Below are 19,058 nucleotides of genomic sequence, written 5' to 3'. Positions count from 1 at the left end.
TAAACATTTGTCAAGTAGACTCAGTACAAGTGAAATTTCAGCTTTATTAATTCACGTCATTCTCATAATCTTATCCATACATAATGTTTGTGTTCTTAATGCCTTAACCAAGTGGGTAAAGAGTTTCAAACTAATCTGTTTAGCTTCCAGGCAGGTGAATCCCCATGTTAAAGTTGCTGCTTCTCTGTAGTAGGATCTTAGGTCAGTGTTGATCCACCTATGGCCCCTATTATGGAATAGTTTTATTTCTGCTTCATATGAGTGGCAGGTCTACAGGTAAATTATCTCTGTATCTCAAACTGAATGGCTGCTGCTTGACATTTTTTTCCTTCTACATAGCAGTTAGCGCATCAATTCATAATTCCATCACTGGTGATAAAAAGTCTTTGTGTTACTTTCATCTCCTTACATTAACACCAGATGTGAAAGCTGATCAGTGTAATACAGGTTCAATTAAATCCTCATGAAGATGTTACTGTCTAACAATATGTAGAAAGCAGCACCCTGGCCTGCATATAGCAGAGCTACAGTAAGCCTTGCTTATGTGTCCCCATGAGTTTGTTCACAAAATGGATACTGCTTCTCTGCTGTGTAGTAAAAGTTTAATGGCATTGCATACGTGTGGTTTTGAAGCCCATATTGCTCTATTTTTGCAAGATATATGAAAGTTTATTACATTATTAATACTGTGCTGTACCTAATTTAGACAAGTTCATTTTGCTTGAGCAAAATGCACCGAGATGTGCATTGCCAGTTTTCTGTTTGTGACGAAGGACTAAATCGTAGGCCAGTGGTGTATCTGGGCTGTGACCAAATAGTTGAAAATAGTAATTTCACAGGGGCAAGAGAAACTTCAAAATCTTTAGGTAGTTCTGGTTTGGTTACATTCAAAAAATCTATATGGAAAGGAATTACTGTTCTACACCTGGCTTCACCCCAAGGCCTTGATTCAGAGAAGACTGCTCCGTGGCCATGGATTTGGGGAACTTGGCAATGGGGACTGCTCCTGAAGCAGGGTCCTGGCCCAGGTGATAGAGAACCACAAGATCCCAGTGGGTTTCTGGCGTTGTTGAGCTCTTGCCTTCTCATCGGCTTGTCACACAGGTTGCTGAGAAGCAAGGGAGCAAACACTTCCTGTCATTTTATCAAAAATCTGTGTGTGATGTGTGTTGAGAAACACAAAATGTGACTCAGGTTAGTGTAGCACATTACAATCATCTGTGCATGTGAACAGTAAGGAAAAAGAGGAAAGCTACACTGGAATAAAATGAGGAACTAATGAAATTGTGAGAGTCTCTTGCAGTGCTTTTGTTTGAAAGTGGTTTTGGAGTGTGGTTTGTTGTTTGGGTTGTTTTTTTTTTAGACTGGCAAGAAAAAAAAAATGTTGCAACAGAGAATAAGCAAAGAAATCTAAATCTTTTGTGGACTGGTAAATGTTCTTTATGACTATTATACCTGCCGTAGGAGGAAGCTGTATGACAATGAGGACATGAATAAGATAATCTTGCTAGAATACATGTGAATAATCAGCGGGTCCTTTTGGTTCAGCTGCCAAAGAAAATAATTGTTTTGAATGGAACTGAATTTAGGATTTTTCCATCTTTTCTTACTCAGACAAACGTGCAAACTTTTATTTTTGCTTGATGTTTCAATTCAGGCAGATGTAACTGAGAGGAAATTAAAGGCTTGATTAGCAAGCCCACTAATGGTGGTAGTGACGTCAGCCCCTTTTTTCTCTTTGTAGCACTGAGACTATGGCATTTGGTGGGATGAAATAGGCAGAGGCTCAGATAAATCTTCTCAAACAGAGAATTAAAATCAGACTCTTGGGTGAATTTCTTCACTATCAGACAAACACATTTCTCTGATAGTTTAGCTCTAAGCCTTTCTTCTAGCTTAAACCTGATATTTAAAACATACTTACACAATGGAAGGTGAAGAGTTGAGGATTACTCTGCATCCTGGTGTCTGGGATTGCACACGCAAGCTCCAGTCCCTGTTTGTCACTAAAGGTTGAGGTTATTACACTTCGGAAGTACTCCTTTTTATTTTTCCCCCTAGCATTTATCTGGGAAGTAAGAGGCTTATGTTGTTCCCAAGTGTTGTCTCACAGAGTTCGTTGCCTGGTGTGCAATAAGCCAGTACACACACAGAGCTGAGATATTGCTTATTTCATGTCTGCACAGAGATGGGTGCTAGGTGGTAATTCCACAAAGCTAACACACCTGGTTTCAGTTACATTGTGTATTTATACAGTTCAAAATGTTAGTTCCATCTACTTTGCCACATCCTTCTAACTATAATTGCTTAGTTTTTTATCTTGTCTTAATGGTAGTTGGTTAGTTCTTTTCTCACTTCAGTTTAAAAAAACAGTGTTTCTTAAATTTGCTACGCATGCTCAGTAAGTGGGGGTCTTAATTCAGGAGGGTTGTCCCTACACTTGGAGGTGTGATTTTTAGTATTACAATTATATTAAAATAAGGATAGGCCACTTTCAGATGGTGCTAATCTCTACCTTGGCTGACTACCCCAAACATACGGATTATTTTCCAGGATGTTCCTGTCTGCAAGGATAAATCTAGCAAACCTTAAGTGATTAAAAAGTGTTTCTCAGCAGTCCCAAGGACAGTCTTCCTAATCTACACAGAGACTACATGTTTTATTATGTTAGCTTCTAACTTGCAATATAAGCAGAGCAGACGGTTGAGCCTATGGATCTGGATCCCACACCCTTGGTTGGAGTTTGTATGGTTGCCCTTAGGTGTTCAGAGTTCAAGGGAGCTGTGTTTGCACTGAATCTTTATTTGCAGATTTTTGCCGTGGTATGTCTTGCTGGGGCAGCCACATTGCCTCAGCTCTTTCTTGCTTTACCCTCCTGACAACTCTAAGATAATATTGTTCTTCGCAGTGCTTCTTTTCAAAATGAGTAATTAAGGTTTGGAGAATAAGTGATTTCCCCAAGGTCATATAAGAAGATCCATAATGCTATTATAAAGCATTTTAAATTTTTGCTGTAGCTGACTACTACCTTGCAGTAAATTTGTCAGGAGATCAGGCTGTGGTAGCTCTCACAGCCCATTTGCTTTCCAGAACTGGTTGAGTTCCCAGCAAAAAATTGCCTTTGGAGACCCTTTCCCCAAAGAGGAGGTAGAGGACCTTGTGTCTGAGCTGCATGTGGGACTGCGAATCATTAGCATTTCATTTGAGCGTTGGAGCCTGGAAAACCGAATGGGCCATGGAAACACCTAGGTCTGGGACTTGTCCCCGTAGTACTGACTCTTAAACTTTAGCCACTTGCATTGGGTCAGTCTGTCATGAAAGCAGATGAGAGAGGTAGCACATTGTTGTTGATGCTGGATAGTTAATTTGCTTGAACTCTAATCAGAAGCTTCCTTACATCAGCAGCGTAAGTAATTGACACTTCTGATTTCCTAAGGAAGCCTAAAATATGCTAAACTTGGGCGTTTTCTTTGGTTTTGTGTATATTATCTGTCTCTTTTGTAACACAATATGGAAATGTTCTTTAATTCAGATCTGCGAATAAAAGCTTTCTTATAATTTCTTTTTTTTTTTTTTTCAATGCATCTGCTACCAACATAATGTGATCCTTTAAAGCTCTGCTTATCATGTGGAAACTTACGTTAACAACAGAAAGCTGCATGACAGGCTGAAAACCAAGAAGACAAATTGATGCATAAACTTGGTGTTTATGCCACTTCTTTCTAGCCCTAAGCTTAAGTTACAAGTTTATTCCTGCTTTGTTGTAATGTCTTTCTAATCAGAAGTAACTAAAAATTTCAGGTAACGTAATGGTAATTATTTGTCCATTGGTAGTATTGAGTCTTTTCAAAATCTTATTAATTTTCACAAAAAAGGAAAGTGTCATCAGCTGCAACACTCTGTCTGGGGGGCAAGGTAGGAGGTCAACAAGTAAAAGACATAGGCACATGTCCAGGCTCTTTGTAATCACTCAGTTTAAAAGACACCAGATCCATTTGTGGCTGTCGTAGTATCTCTACCACCTAGCTCCTGTTGAAATAAATGAGAGCTTGACCACTGTAGTGTTGACAGCAGGATAGATTCCTCTAGTGGTAAAATAGCAAGTGGCAAAACAGTTTCTGCAGTGAGAATTTAAATTGTAATGGATGCCAGCTCATTACCATAAGTATGCTCGGTTCGGTTGGAAACAGTGGAAAAAAACCCCCCAAACTTGTTTACTTTCTTAAAAAAAAAAATATTTTTTTTTTAGCAAGCACTGTAAAGGGTCTTTTCTGTGTTATCTCCTGCAAATAGGTGGTGGAGAGGTTGCTGTTTTTAAGCAAACAACAGAAATTACACAGAAAGCTTTGGTGATGAGGGAATAGCTGCAAGTTTTGTTAAGCTGGTGTGAATCCAAAATTATTTTATTAAAATAAGTTCCTGTAGAACAAATTTAAGCTGGGGTGGATCCAATGGAAGGTAAAATCTGTCCTTTGGATTTAAATTTGTTAAACCACCAGAATGATTGTTTATTCCTCTCATGTCTTGTGCGGTTTAAATCAAATCTGTATGTCTTCTCCTTTAAGTTAATAATGCTGTTTTACTAGACTTCATGATGCTTGGGGGGTGTTTGACATCATCTTCTTATTCACAGCTTCCTTTGATGGGGAAAAGCACGCCATCAATCTTCCTTCTGTAAACAGCGCATCATTTGTCCTACGCTTCTTGGAGAAACTCTGCCACAGCCTGCAGTGTGATAATCTCTTTAGTAGCCAGCCTTTCAGCCCTTATGTGGGATGTGCTCACAGTCCTACAGAGTATGACAGGAACAAACCAGGTACTGTTAAACAACTGTTATTTTCAAGTGCTGATATTTTTGAGAAGTGTGGTAACTTTACAAAATGTGACTTTTTAATCTGTCTTTCTGTGACGTGAACTGACTGAAATGCATACGCTTCAGTTCTTAGTGAATTGGTTCCAGTGTGGTAGTGCTTTGACAGGATGGGATAGCTCATACCACATGTGCAGAAATCATTTTGTTCAGCAGACTCCTCCTTGTAGCCAAGCCAGGAAACATAAGTATTGTACCACTGTGATACTAGTAAAAGGACAAGCTCAAAGCTTCATATTTCATTTGTTAAATTTATGTTTGGATCACCAAATAAACTTACAAAAAGTTTCCTACTGCCTTAGGAAGAAGGGGCTTGCCCTGAAAGGAAATTCAGCCTAGCCCTTCCCACACCACTAAAGGTCCTTTCTGCCCTCTTTATTCACCTTACTCAGTGGTGAGAATTTTACATTCTACTATGTACAGGCCAGTCTTCTAGTAGAACAGGTGGGTTTTGCAGGTGGTTGATTATGATACTTCGCATGAGGCCGATACCTTTGCTGCACTGGGAGCATCGAGTGAGGGGGAAATGAAATGACTTGTGCAACATCTCCCATCAGGTTTTTGCAGGGGCCTGGTATGACACGTCTCAGCCCAAGGGTTACCAGGAGCTATAGCTGGGAAAACCTTGACGTCAGGGCAATTTCAGAAGATTCATATTGGGTATGAAGCTTCCTCACAGCTGTCTGATAGCTGAGTCTGTCTTCTGGGTGTTCCTTGAGAAAATATTTTTTTTCCCCTTTCCAATGGAGACTTCATAATTCTGTCGGTCATATGAAAGTCATTAGTTTTAACTCTTTTCAGAAAAGTAGCCAGAGTCAAGGTAATTTGGGTGATGACAGTATAAACTAAGCTGTACTTCAGCTTTGAAAGTTTGTATTGAAATGACTGAGTCTGTATGACATCAGGAACTGAGCAGTAATCTGGTGAATGGCTGATTTATGTCTTTGCTTTTGTCCCTGGATATTCCCCATGAACAGTTTTTTTGCTAGAATAATAAGTGGTGGCTTTCCTCTTCACAGCAAAAGAAGAAATACCTGAAAACAAAAGTGCTAAACGATACTCTCAGGACTCTCCACCGTATACTGCTCCTCTCTCCCCTAAGCTTCCCAGAAATGATGTTCATCCATCTGAAGGTAATTACATTATGTTGAGATTATATATGAGGATTATTTATGGCTTCAGTATTTCCAGTCTAAAAGGACTGAGTACAACGTATGTGTCTGGTTTGTCTCTAGCCTTTGACAGGTCAGGGTGAAAGTATGTTAATTATTGATCACAGTGGCACAGATTTTGCACTTAGAGAAGATCTACTGCAAGTTTCATCAGTCCTTCTCCTAAACCTGCTAGCCTTTTTTGTGAAGTGGCTCCGGCAAATAGGTGATAGATGAAGCTTCCTGCTTCATATATGGCTATTTAGTAGAAAACCAATTGCCTTGAAATGGTTTAGGAGATAAATTGGAAGCAAGTCTTAATAACTCTAGGCTGGGGCCAGTAAGTGAGTAAAGGTGTAGCTTGATGATACAATTCAGATGAGTTTATGGCTAGTTGCCAGTGAAGGTTGTGCTGCTCCTGCTTTCCTTACCTTGCCTTGTCCCTGCTGTGGGTCCACGGCTCCTCTGGCTGGGTGGTGAGCTGAACCTACTTGGATGAGCACAGGGAAGGGTTGAATAAAATGCAGCTGTGGCCAGGGAAGCAGAGAAGCCTCCCTGTGGCAGCTGGCTGTTAGATTGATTTACCTCACTGATGAATAGCACCTTTTCCTGTGCTGCAGGTCAGCTGCAGTAACTGAGCATGTGTCTAGTCTTAGTCTGCCTCAGATAGGAAGTAAAGCATCTAGGTTTAAACCTCAGTGAGAGCCTTACAAAAATGTGGATTTTTTACTCTGCATTTGCTACTTAACTGGTTAAGCCATGGTAACTTGTTGATGTTGACTTCTCCCATTGGATACAGACTTTCTCTTGCTGTGAGATATTTGCACAGCATTACTGAAGGCTTTTTTGAAATATGGTGGGGATTAATTATTTCTTCCTTCACACTTTTTTTTTTCTTCTTTTTGGAGATCCTGGGGTAATTTTTGTGTCTATTAGCATTGTTAAGGGCAGAATGACCTATTTTTCTGTGCAGATTAAAAAGTCATAGGACTACTGTTAAAGCAGAAAAGGATATAAAATTAAAATGTTCAAAATTATAGCATATTTAAAATGGTACATCTTATTTTTTTATAAATATGTAGCATATTCATTTATTTGTATATAATAACAGCAGCAGAAAATACAGTTCTGCATTGATTATTGATTTCTGTGTCTTTCCAAAAGAAGTACTGGCTTAATTCCACGAATACATTGTACACCTAACTCACTGGTGTGTGTCGCTACTACTAAGTCTGGTAGGTAACTTAATAAGTGTAGAGCACTTAATTATACTCAAATGCAGTTGTTTCAGTTGGAGCAAAACAAATGTTTGAGTAGATATACATTATCTTGTAAGAAATCGTACTCAAAGTAAACGTGTGCACATACTGCTTTTTAATCTTTGCTAATGGATCCCTTTTACAGATGAAGTCAGTGTACTCCTTAAAATACATTTTAAGATCATAGTTCATCATAAAGTACAGTTTCTTGGATAAAAAATAATTAAAACAAGTGTTTTGCCACGGTTTCAGAGGTTTGAATTTGTATTCTGTGCATTTCAAGAGGTAAAGTGTTCTGTAGTGTTGTGTGTTTCCCATTAGGGCAATGTCCTCTGCTGAAAATCTGGAGGTAATTTTATAGCAGTCAGTCATGGGTTGGTTAGCAAGAAAGATCTGCCCCCAAAAAGTTCTGGTTCCATTGAGACATAGTTGTCTTGAAATAGTTGTTTTGAAATATCATTTGAAGGCAAAATGGAGTAATTGTAGGAAAGGGTCTTACAAACAGCTCATTTTCCTTCTGATCTGCTCAGGGATATGTTTTGCAGATTTTGCTGTGTCTCCTGCTCACTAACAGTTTCTTCTTAAAGTTATGAAAGATAAAGGAGGGGAGGGTGAGGAATAACTCAGTGTCCCTCCCCCTGAAAACAGCGTGTTCTTACTACTGTGGCTGGTTACATCATTCCCATTATGTATGAGCAGAACAACTGGCTTCTAATTCCCAGAGGAGCTTCAAGAAAACAAAATGTCCGATTCCTCCTAAGGCCTTCAGTGTTTCAACAGTCTGTTGTCATCCATACATTTGAAACATAAGGCCTTTTATTTGCCTTCTATTAATCTACCCAGAGTTTAGGCATTCTGCAGTGGAACCTCCCATCTCTTTCCATACCACTGTTATTCACAACTGCTCAAAATGTCGAGGCAGAAGTGTGTCACTCGTTGCTGCATGGATTGCAAAGCTCCATTTGCTGGACGCTGATTTTGAATGAAGTGTCATACCAGTTGACCGCTTTTTCGACAAGATTGCAGCTGAAGCTGCCTTTTGTTTGTAGAGAAGCTAGATGGGTGGTGAGGGCAGTGGATTGGACACTATAGTTGCTGGACAGAAACACTTTCTCTAAAAGATGATGGCCCTAGGAAATATGCCAGTTTTTCCACCTTGTGTATGTGAATTGAGAATTCACAGTAAGATAAATTCAAATGCTGGTATCTTGAGGGGAAAAAAGCAGAGCTGATCTTTCCCAGCCCTGTTTACTGTTGTTTACTTTAGGATATATAACATCAGAGAGAAATCTGAGGTATAATTGGAATAAATACAATTAATTTCTTATATAATGCAGTCAATTTTAAAAATCTTTGTGTCTTCAGAAATCTTGACAAGGATTATGTAAAATAATTATTTTTTAAAACCCTGTATTTGGGACCTCTTCTTGTTTACTATAACTACAAAAAGGTTTTTTCTTAGACATTACATAGAGTTGGCTGCTATATGCTTAAAGACTCTAGCTGAAGCTTTCTGCTGGGGAGTATTGTCTCCATTGTTTCATCCTACCTTTCAAGACTTCTGAAATCTGAATCTACATGTTCAGTCAGTTAAACCTTAGGCTCTTTCATATAGCTTTGCTGTAACTGAAGTATCACCTCGGCATTTTGGTCCTGGACTGACATTTCTGTTAGTGATTTCATTCTCTACAGTTCTAATTTTCCCTTGGTTGGCTACCCTTTAATTTTATAGTGCCTATCATTGATTACATCTCTCAAAATCTCTCTGAAATTCTACAGAATGATGGCTTTTGGTTTTAATTTTGGTAAGTAGCTGCAACTACTTCAAGCTGACCAATGTAAAGAAGTTGGTTTTCTTGTTTGTTTGTTTTCTTTGAAAACCTCAGTAGCCACTTTGCCGTTGTGATTTAAATCTAACAAACTAGGGAGTTTTTGCAGTGGTTGTTTTAAAGGTTGATATATGAAAGAGAAGGGCTTATGCCCATAAAAGCTGCTTTATTGCATGACTATCAAGTTTAGTAAAACACGTTATGTTGTCTTGCAGATCTTGCCTTACCGAATTCACTAAGTAAGGAGCTGGCTGTGTGAGTGCCTTTGTTCCCTTTCAGGATTATGCTGTCTGAAGACCAAAATATGTTTAACAGTTCTTTACTGTACTCCACTATTAAACATGTTTCAGCAGAGAACCTAAGACCTCATGAAGCATGTAGAAATCATGCTTGAGAAGCTCACTGGCTTTTTAGGAAAATATTCTTCCTTTAGTTTTAATTGGGTATTTGCTCAAAAATTTCTTGAAAGTTGTCATATAAGAAAGGTAGTAAAAAGCTTATTTCAGGAACTTGTTTCACAGAATGTACCAGTTCTTATCCCCCAAAAATATGCTGCTCCACTAGCATATGTTTTGTGACTTCACTAGGGTAATTTTCAAGATTGTAGTGTGGGGTTTACACTTCTGTGAACCTGTTAGCTGTATTTTCCAGCTCTTAACTCTCCTGCCAAAGCAGCATTTGTTTCATACAGATTTGTACATCATGCTTCCAACTTCTTTCTTGGGCTAGATGTTGGCCTGATGCAAACAGAGAAGAATATGTGTGATTCCTAGAGAATGGAGTGGTGTTCTCACTGATTTAGTGGGGTTTTTTTCTTCCCCTCACATAGCATATTTCTCCCAATCAGACCTGAATTTGGTTGACTTAGAGTGGAATTTTCAGTAATCAAGCAAACCTGGCTTCTGTCTCATGGCACAAGGAAAGCGACTCACTGAACTCTGCTCATCTGGCTTAGAAACAATATTGACAAGACTCTAAAAATTCACAAGTCTTCTAAGCAGGTGTTTGTGTTTTGCGGAGCAGAAACTAGCTGATAACTGATAGAAACTAAAAAGGTGAATGTTGTTATACTCTCTTCCTGAGACCTGATTTCTTTTTTTTTTTTTTTTAAACTTGCTCAGTGGGTTCAGTAATTTACGTGTATCTTTAGCTTCCCAGAGTCTATGCTTATAGACTCTGCCCTGGGCAAAGAACTAGTGGTATGTAGATACAGCATTGTGGTCAAAACATGTTCTGTTAGTGTGCCATACCTGGCGCTCACAGCCTTCTGTGGCTTTGCCTATAACCTGTTTAATTTTTAGTGATGGCCTCTGTGTCTGAATGTGTTGGGATCTAGAGATTATGATTGCCCACTTGTTTGAAGTTAATGATTCCCTCTGCTGTTTAGAACAAATTAAATAATTGTTAGTTAACATGGAAGTTTTTGTTTATATTAAAAATTTATTGCAAGATAGATGTAACACATTTTTAATGGTTAGCTTTTTGAGAATATGTTTTAAAAAAGATAATGAAAATGCTTGACTAAGTTTGCTTGATGTATCAATATTAACGTCGGACAATTTTACCCCCCCCAAATTTCCTGTCACCTCCCTGTTCATAGTATTTAACAAATATAACTGAAATTATTTATGGCAGACTGCCTCAAACTTGACATATTGAATCTTCTGCTACAAAAAAAGTTTTGAAAATACAGGAAGAGCCCAATGATTACTTGAGGAAAAGGGTTTCAGGAGTGATTGCGTCACAGGAGATTTGTTAACAGGCTTATAATCTGTCAGTATCTCCAAGAGAACACAGCAAGGAGTTAAATAATAAAGGTATAAGGTCCATCACTTTGAACATATTGATACTTGCTTTTTGTATAGCAGAAACATTACTTATAGAAGAAAACAGCACTTCCAAAGAACACCGATTTTCTGAGGACTCTATGGATTCTGCACTTAATTCTGTAAATCCTTCAAGCCCAACCCATCGAAAGTCCATGGAATATCGTACTTCAGGGAGTGCAGCATATTACAGAAATTCCCTTCAGCCAGTGACTGCTACCTCAAATTCAGCCCCAGTCTTGTGCAGGCTGTCCTTGAGCTCTACTGGGAGCAGTGGTTACTATGAAGTTAGTAGGAACCGAATACAGAGGCGGATTGAAGGTATGCTGTATAACTAAACTTTCCAAATTATCTAACTGCTTTTATTAACATACAAAGTCCGTGAGTTATGAATAGAGAAGTTCTTTGCCATAGGAAAGCTTGTATATGGAGTGAAATGTTGCGCTGTTGCCAAGCATGTCAGGCTTGCTAACGTAACTGCAAATGCAGAACTTCAGCCTGTTAGAGCTGATACTGTGGTGCAAGCCAGGGGGTCTTGCCTGCTGCACTTACCTCTTACTGCTGCTATGGACCCTGCAGCAAGCCAGACTGGGGAGGGCTAGTTATATGCAGCTCACTTACTGAGCATCTTACCAACTATTACCGTGTTGCTGAAATATGGGGATAGGGTTTCCTTCTGTCCCTCCCTCTGTCTGCACAGCTTAACTTGCCTTTGCCACATTCCCAATTAATGGCATCTTGGGACCCAGGAGCCAAATACAAGTCAAACTAATCCCTCTAGGTATGTCATAGTGCTAATGTTTATGCTGCTGTAAATATTTGCAGTTATATAAGGCATTTAAAAACAAATGGAGCAGTTCAGTATTATTTGGAGGAAAATAAAACATCTTTCATTTTAATATATTGCAAAGAATGCATAATAGAAGCCGTATGTTAATATCACGAATGTCATATGTAAAATGAAATATGTTATCCCTGTATAGACTAGTGATACTTCTTCCTTTCGCAATATTTTTATACTGAAAGCTGCAAGTTCCACAACTGGACTGGATCTGAATTCATTAAAAAGGGAACCTTCAAGAATATTGACTAAGGATCCTTCCACCTGGTCAATAGAGGAAGTAATGCGTTTTGTGAAAGAAGCTGATCCACAGGCACTAGCTCCACACGCAGAACTCTTTAGGAGACATGTATGATGCATATCCATTCTGTTCTATTAGATTGTGTGTCATGTTAATCTCTTAAAATACAGCTTTTGTGTCTATCACTCTGTTTGCAATTGAACGTACAATAGACCCTACTCGTATATTAGAGGGAGGCTAAAAATTGGTTTTGCACCTGAGACGACTCCTGCAGTGTATTTTCTCTGTGTTCCAATCTTGTTAGACTAAAGTGAATACCCACTGCTTTCCAGCTTATGTGGAATAACACCAATACTGGAAGTATCCAGGTTCTAATGGCCAGCATCCATGTTCCCTGTCATCTGTGGTACCTCTAGAGAAGATGTCATTCTCATGTACAGTACAGGGCATTTGGCCTACATAGACGACACCTCTCTTAAGACAGTCTGTTTCTATTAGAGACTGATTATCCCCGAAGTAGAGATGCTGTTATGCCTCGCTAGCTTTACACTTAGTCATTAATACTATACTTCAGAGAATCAATTGGAATGTTGAATTAATCTGTTTTGAAAAACAGTGTGTAGGGTTTCATAAGATCTAACTAGATGTTGTATTTAGAGAGAGAAACCTGTCAGTTTCTCTGTGCTGTTTTTGGTCTCCCCTCATCCTTCTCACTGTGCTTTTCTATGGCAGGTTGCTCAGCAAAGAGCTGCTTTCTTATTTCATTGTATATGTGGTCCTCCAAAAAGAGGCTGGCTTTCTCTTTTGTAGTATTTCACCCTTGTTCTGCACCAGCTCCTACTAACAGTTAAATCTCAGAGTAAGCTGGATTGGAAGGAAAACACAAAATAACTTTTAATGGAGCTTCCTGTCTTATGTTTTATTCTTAGTTGTATGACAAGACTAAATGTTGCTTGTTTTGTCAGGTTTATGCTTAAAAAAAAAAAAAAGTGGTTTTCTTTATGGTGTTTTAAGGAACTAATTGCCTGTCTACAGTATGTAATGCTACTAAGAGCTTAGGACTGTCACATTTTAGCAGCTTCTCAACCAGGCGCTTGAAATCTGACTAAGTTGTCCTTGGTCTTGATCCTAACAATCTGCCTGGTTTAACCTGGACATAGATCTGTCTTATTTCACAGATTTAGATGGTCTGTAACCCCTTCCTCCATGTAACCCCTTCCTCCATGTGACTGTTTGCATGTGCATGCCAGAATCCTCCCACAGCTGTGTTCAAGGTTCAGTGCAAGGCCTCAGTGCTTGGATCATTTAATCTCTAACTGCACAGACCTTCCTTTGCAGCTTCTTTTTTTTTTCCCTTCAACCATTCACTTTTTTTCTCCAACCAATACCTCATTTTGAGGGCTGTTTGGTCAGTTTCTTTTACTTACTATAATTTTCTTTAACATCTCAAATACTTTAATCATAAATTTAAAAATACTAAAATAAATTCAATTTTAGTGGCCATCTGTAAATATAAAATTCTACTAAGTTACTGTTTTATATATCGTAGATAAATTTTTACTACAGGATAAACAAATATAATGTACTCTCCAGTTTTACCATGCAGCTTGTTAAAGTAGTTGTATGTTTTTGTGTTTATTCTCTTCCTTTTGCAGGAAATTGATGGGAAGGCACTACTGTTACTGAGAAGTGATATGATAATGAAATATATGGGACTGAAGCTAGGGCCTGCCCTGAAGCTGTGCTACCACATTGAAAGACTTAAACAAGGAAAGTACTAGCCAGTTGGGGATACCACAAATATGTGTGTTCGTATCACACTAAGCTCTCAGGTTCACAGCCATCGCCTTTATTTGAAACTATTTTGCTATAGAAGTAATCTTTATTTTTTGAAAGTGCTCTCAAAATGTAAAAAAGGCATTCAGGATGAATGGGTGGTGGGAGGGTGGTGTTGTGTGGCAGGGGAATAAGTATTACATTCCAGTATTTTGAAAACTATTTCAGAAAGTTTTCAGGGAAGGACAGTTGATCATACTGGGGGCGGGCAGGTCAGGTAACAGTGCTCTCCGAATCCTGAAAAGTGTGTTCTCTGTTACAGACTTCAGCCACCATGTTCATATTCAAAACCAAAACAGCTGAATTCCAAAGGAAAATAATAAAACAAACCAGCATCAGGTGTTAATAATTTTTACAGGGGTGGCTGTAAACTTTTATATTGCAAGAAAAATGTAAAATAGAAGATGTCATCTCCATAGTGAATACTGTGTCTGGCCCTACAGCAGAGTGATATTCTATATATTATTCCAGATTATTCTTCCTAGATTTCCATAAAGGGAATAGCCATATGAATTGGTCAAGGGGGATGGAGGTGTGGGGAGGGAAGGGTTATGGACAAGAGGGCTTAATACAAATCCAAGCTTTTATAAAGTGTGATTATCAGTTCTTCAGTAAATTATGAGGACAAATGTACAGTATATTGTCAATTTACGCAGGCATTAAGTGTTTCTGTTTCATGGAAGGGCATATTTGCTATATAAACAGCCATTTCTGGGACAGACTGATTTAACTGGAACAACACATCCACATCTTAAACATTCCGCCTTTTTGATAAGTTTGGCATGGATACATGTGTTCATGCTTTTTAATATATACACGTGTATGTGTCGGGGAAATACATACTATATGTATATAAAAATATACATACACATTGTACATATGTATTCAGTTTTTTAATGTGTACTTTGCACTGTGCCAGAGAGAACTGTACGATTTCATGGGTTTTTTTGTTTTACCAGTAAATTCAGTTGTGTACTACTTTCATATTCATTAGCACCTGGTCAATTTGTTGTCCGATCTTGGAGTCAGAAGGTGACAAACAATCAAAGGGTGGGTTTATTCATACAGGCGAGATCCCTGTACTATGCAATACTCTTGGTTATTCATCCCTTAACTCTGAGCCATATGTTCTGGTATATTTCTGGAAAGACATATTTGATTGCAATGTTTGGGCTTATAGTTCCTATAAGGAAGTGCTACTATGTAACGATAAGCCTTTTTTGGGGGTAAAATTGGTGCTGTTTGTATAAGCTGCAACAATGAGTGGTGATAATAAAGCAGTTTGTTGTCACTGCCAATTGTAATATACATCAGGGACAAGAAAATATACTTTCAGTGTAGGAAACTGAATGTACTGTATGTAATAGTGCAAGTGATAAAAACTGTTTGCTAGGGAAGGTGTAGTCCTAAAATGGTAGGTTTTATTATATTTCTTGCTGCCTTTTTTTATGAAAGCATATAGTATAAATGTATTTTTTACAAATTTATTTTCTGAAAATGCCTTGCTTTACCAATAGTCTGATACTCCTCAGGTTCCAGCAGAGATACTGCTGCAAATAATAATAATAAGTTTTGTGGCTCACAAGTGTCCCTAAAATTTTGTTAGTTTAAGTGACTGGAATGCAATTTTAATTTACCAGGTCATTTGGACTTTGAGAGTTGTTTTTATTATTACATCATTAGACATTTGACACTAAAGGTTATCTGTATTGATTTGGTTTGCATATCCTTTGTGGTGCATGTATGCTTAGATGAATAATGCAAGCATGCTCTTTATAGTAAAAGGTCAGAGCAGTGACTGGAGAAACAAAGTATTTTCTCTTTGTGTTAGGAAAATACTGACTTGATTGCTGGGGTAATCATATGAAAGCTAGTTATATACTGCGTAAAACATCATGCCCCATGTGTTCAGTATATTGGTTATACCTTACTTCTCCCATGCTTTATTATGCTGAATTTCAAAGTTCTGTAGCATAAACAGATCTTGTACAATTTAAGTGGAAGTAATTGAAAACAGTTCTCATTTTTTACATTGCCGTTGCCATTGGCCTAAGAAAAATCGAAGATGTTTAAATTTTCTGTTTGGCCTTGATGGAATGATGTTTTTATACACGGCACTGTTAGGGGTATAAATATTTGTTCAAGGCTTTCTGTGCACCCGTGGACACAGGGATTACTGTGATGTTCCAGTACTAAAATTTCACCGGGTGCTATAGCATGAGATTCAAGTGTTCAAAGTGTTGTAGCAGAATATATATTCTTTATTTTCAATGGGATGTTCTTATCTATCAACAAAAATAAAATAGTTTGTTCATTATTGTAACTGTCCGTTTTGTTTGATGTTGTGTATATGTGTGAGCGCTGTTTGCGTAGGCAGGGGCAGCTATCTTATCTGGCATTTGGCAGTTCTTGACAGTTCATGTAAACATCTGATGTAAGGAAGTTTTAATCAGAAGGGTAAAATCATTCCAACATTGTTTAGCTGAAGCAATTAGTGTTTGAACTTGGGTTGGTCTATGCTTTCAAAATAACAGCTTAAGAATATATTAAAATACTTAGTTTTGCCTATAGCATTTTGCCACTTTAGTTCACAGAATTCTCATACAACCACTGAGGGGAAAAGAATGCTAAAAACTGTTTGTCCTGCGTTCAGATGAAGACCTGAAGTATTTTAAATCAAAGCAGTTAATGGCAATAGGTCTGAACTTAATATACTTAATGCTTTTCTATTTCTATGATACAGAAGTCTGGTGTTCTGGTGGCTGTCTTCAGTGATCAGCTGGCACTTGAGAAGCAACTTAAATTGGGTTAATGGTAACCTCAAATCCTTCACAGGCAAATTATGGAACTTGGAAGTTGGTAATAACAATAGTCCAGAGGTATTTTGCATCCGATCTCTCTCAAAAGATCAAGTTTGTTGTAGCTGTATACGTATTGTAGGACTTTTTCAGGAATGACAATGAAAGACAGCAACATCATGTTGTAAGTGTTGGCTCAAAGGATGGAGCATCATTTGTTGCTTTTAATAAGGCACACCATTTTTTACTTCAGGTGGTAGGCACGGGGCAAAGATGTTCACCTGAATACTCATGGTGTTTGTAGGAACTCTTCTTCCTTTCCAGTCACTCGGGGATATAATTTGCTCAAAAGCAATCTTAACCTTCTCTGTAACTTTGATGACAGTTTTATGTGAGCCTTTGTATGTGATCATGTATGCTCTGAACATGACACAAAAATTCTACATTTGAATATCTCAAGTATTTGTATAGGGGAAAAATTAAGCCCTGAGTAAGGATGACTAAAATCTTGATGTTTGAACCTGCTCAGATGAAACACCATCGTTCTTTGTGCTTGTCTTTCCTTTAATTGGAGGTGAAATTCAGAGAACTGAAACATGGGTACACTGTTGAATTAGTAGTTTATCTTTGTGTTTACTTCAGAGGACTCCAGTCACCTTTTCCTATTCATGTGTTATTCTAGTGGGCCAACTTAGGATCATGTTTTCATTTAAGTATGAGTAATTAATGAAAGTCAATTCATATGTATGTATATGAGAATCTATAATGTAAATAATTTTTAATTTAAATGGCCTCTAACATCTAGAACCAAGGAGTCAGAGTAGCCTGTGTCCAGCCAACTTGAAGCAGAGGCTGGTAGTCACTGTTTTAAGATAATTTGTGTTGTACTATTTATCTATTCTGTTTCTAGTTTGAACTGAATGGGGTTTTTCTGTTCTGAATTATCAGATTCTGTTAAGTCTGCATGGTGTTTTTGTCTAGACCACTTAGGAGACTTTTATGCATGGTTATCTTTACCAATTACTCTGAAACTATATACTTTTTAAAAGCTTTTTCTATAATGAACTTAAAATAGTAACTGGAAGTAATGAGTTGAAAGCTGTATAGAAAGCAATGCTACAGGGAAAACCAAAAATACCATTCAGCATAGATGTGAGGGTTTTCAAATTAAATATAGCAGGTTTTGTATCTACAGCTTTTTGTGTTTCTAGGTTTGTCTGGTGTCTGCCCCATTCTGTGTAAAAGTTGAGGACTGTATCACAGAATTGAGGACTAGTTGAGGTTGAAAGGGAAGTCATCTGGTCCAACATCCCTGCTCAGGCAGGGCCACCTACAGCCAGTTGCCCAGGACCATTTCCAGGCAGCTTCTGAATATCTCCAAGGAGGGAGACTCCACAGCCTCCCTGGACAGACTGTGCCAGGGGTCAGTCACCCTCACAGTGAAAAAGTATTCCTGATGTTCAGAAGGAACCTCCTGTGTTTCAGTTTTCACCCATTGCCTCTGCTCCTGCCACTGGGCATCTCTGAAAAGAGCCTGGCTCCATCCTCTTTGCAACCTCCCCTCAGGTATTTGTATGCATTGATGAAATCCCCCTTGAGTATTCTCTTCTTCAGGCTGAACAGTCCCACTGTCGCAGCCTTTCCTCAGAGGAGAGGATGTTCCAGTCTTTTCATCACCTTCATGGCCCTTTACTGGATCCTCTCCAGTATGTCCAACTCTCTGCTGTACTGGGGAGCCCAGAGCTGGACCCAACACTCCAGGCATGGCCTCACCAGTGCTGAGGGAAGGGGAGGGCTCACCTCCCTTGGCCTGCTGGCAACATTCCTACTCATGCAGCCCAGGGCACCATTAGCCTTCTTTGCGGCAAGAGCACTTTGCTGCCTCATGGTCATCTTGCGTCTACCATGACCCCCAGCTCCTTTTCTGCCAAGCTGCTTTCCTGCTGGCTGGCCCCCAGCATACATTGATGCCTGGGGTTGTTCCTCCCCAGGTGCAGGACTTTGCACTTCTCCTTGTTCAACTTCATGGGGTTCCTGTTGGCCCTTTTCTCCCACCTGTTGATGTCCCTCTGATGTCCCTCTGTATGGCAGCATTACCCTTTGGTGGTTGTATCAGCCACCCCTGCTGGTCTGGTGTCATAAGTAAATTTGTTGAGGGTATGCTCTGCCCCATCATCCAGGTCGTTAATGAAGATGTTGAACACAATTTGATCCAGTATTGACCCCTGGGGTACACCTCCAGTTGGGGTACACTGCCTGTCCTGGCCTCCGACTAGACTTTGTGCCACTGATCATCATCTTCCGGGCCCAGCCATTCAGCCAGTTTCCAGTCCACCTCACTGTTCATCCAGCCTGTACTTCAACAGCTTCTCTGTGAGGATCTTTTGGGAGACGAGTGTCAAAGGCA

The 19,058-nt window shown here is 38.9% G+C and overlaps 1 protein-coding gene across 1 annotated transcript in view; it reads left to right on the top strand.

The window, feature by feature from the left end:
• Positions 1-13,938, top strand: part of SCML2 (sex comb on midleg-like 2 (Drosophila)) — a 56,891-nt gene extending 42,953 nt beyond the window's left edge. The window contains exons 9-13 of the mRNA XM_010082992.1: positions 4,634-4,816; positions 5,890-6,003; positions 10,975-11,256; positions 11,962-12,125; positions 13,673-13,938. Coding sequence (XP_010081294.1) covers positions 4,634-4,816; positions 5,890-6,003; positions 10,975-11,256; positions 11,962-12,125; positions 13,673-13,798 — 869 coding nt within the window. The 3' untranslated portion in view covers positions 13,799-13,938. The remainder of the gene's footprint in view (positions 1-4,633; positions 4,817-5,889; positions 6,004-10,974; positions 11,257-11,961; positions 12,126-13,672) is intronic.
• Positions 13,939-19,058: the final 5,120 nt, after the last annotated feature.

This window comes from Pterocles gutturalis, unplaced genomic scaffold (genome assembly GCF_000699245.1).
Source record: "Pterocles gutturalis isolate BGI_N339 unplaced genomic scaffold, ASM69924v1 scaffold12230, whole genome shotgun sequence".
Classification (NCBI taxonomy): Eukaryota; Metazoa; Chordata; class Aves; order Pterocliformes; family Pteroclidae; genus Pterocles; species Pterocles gutturalis.
This window is presented reverse-complemented; position numbering and strand designations above follow the sequence as displayed.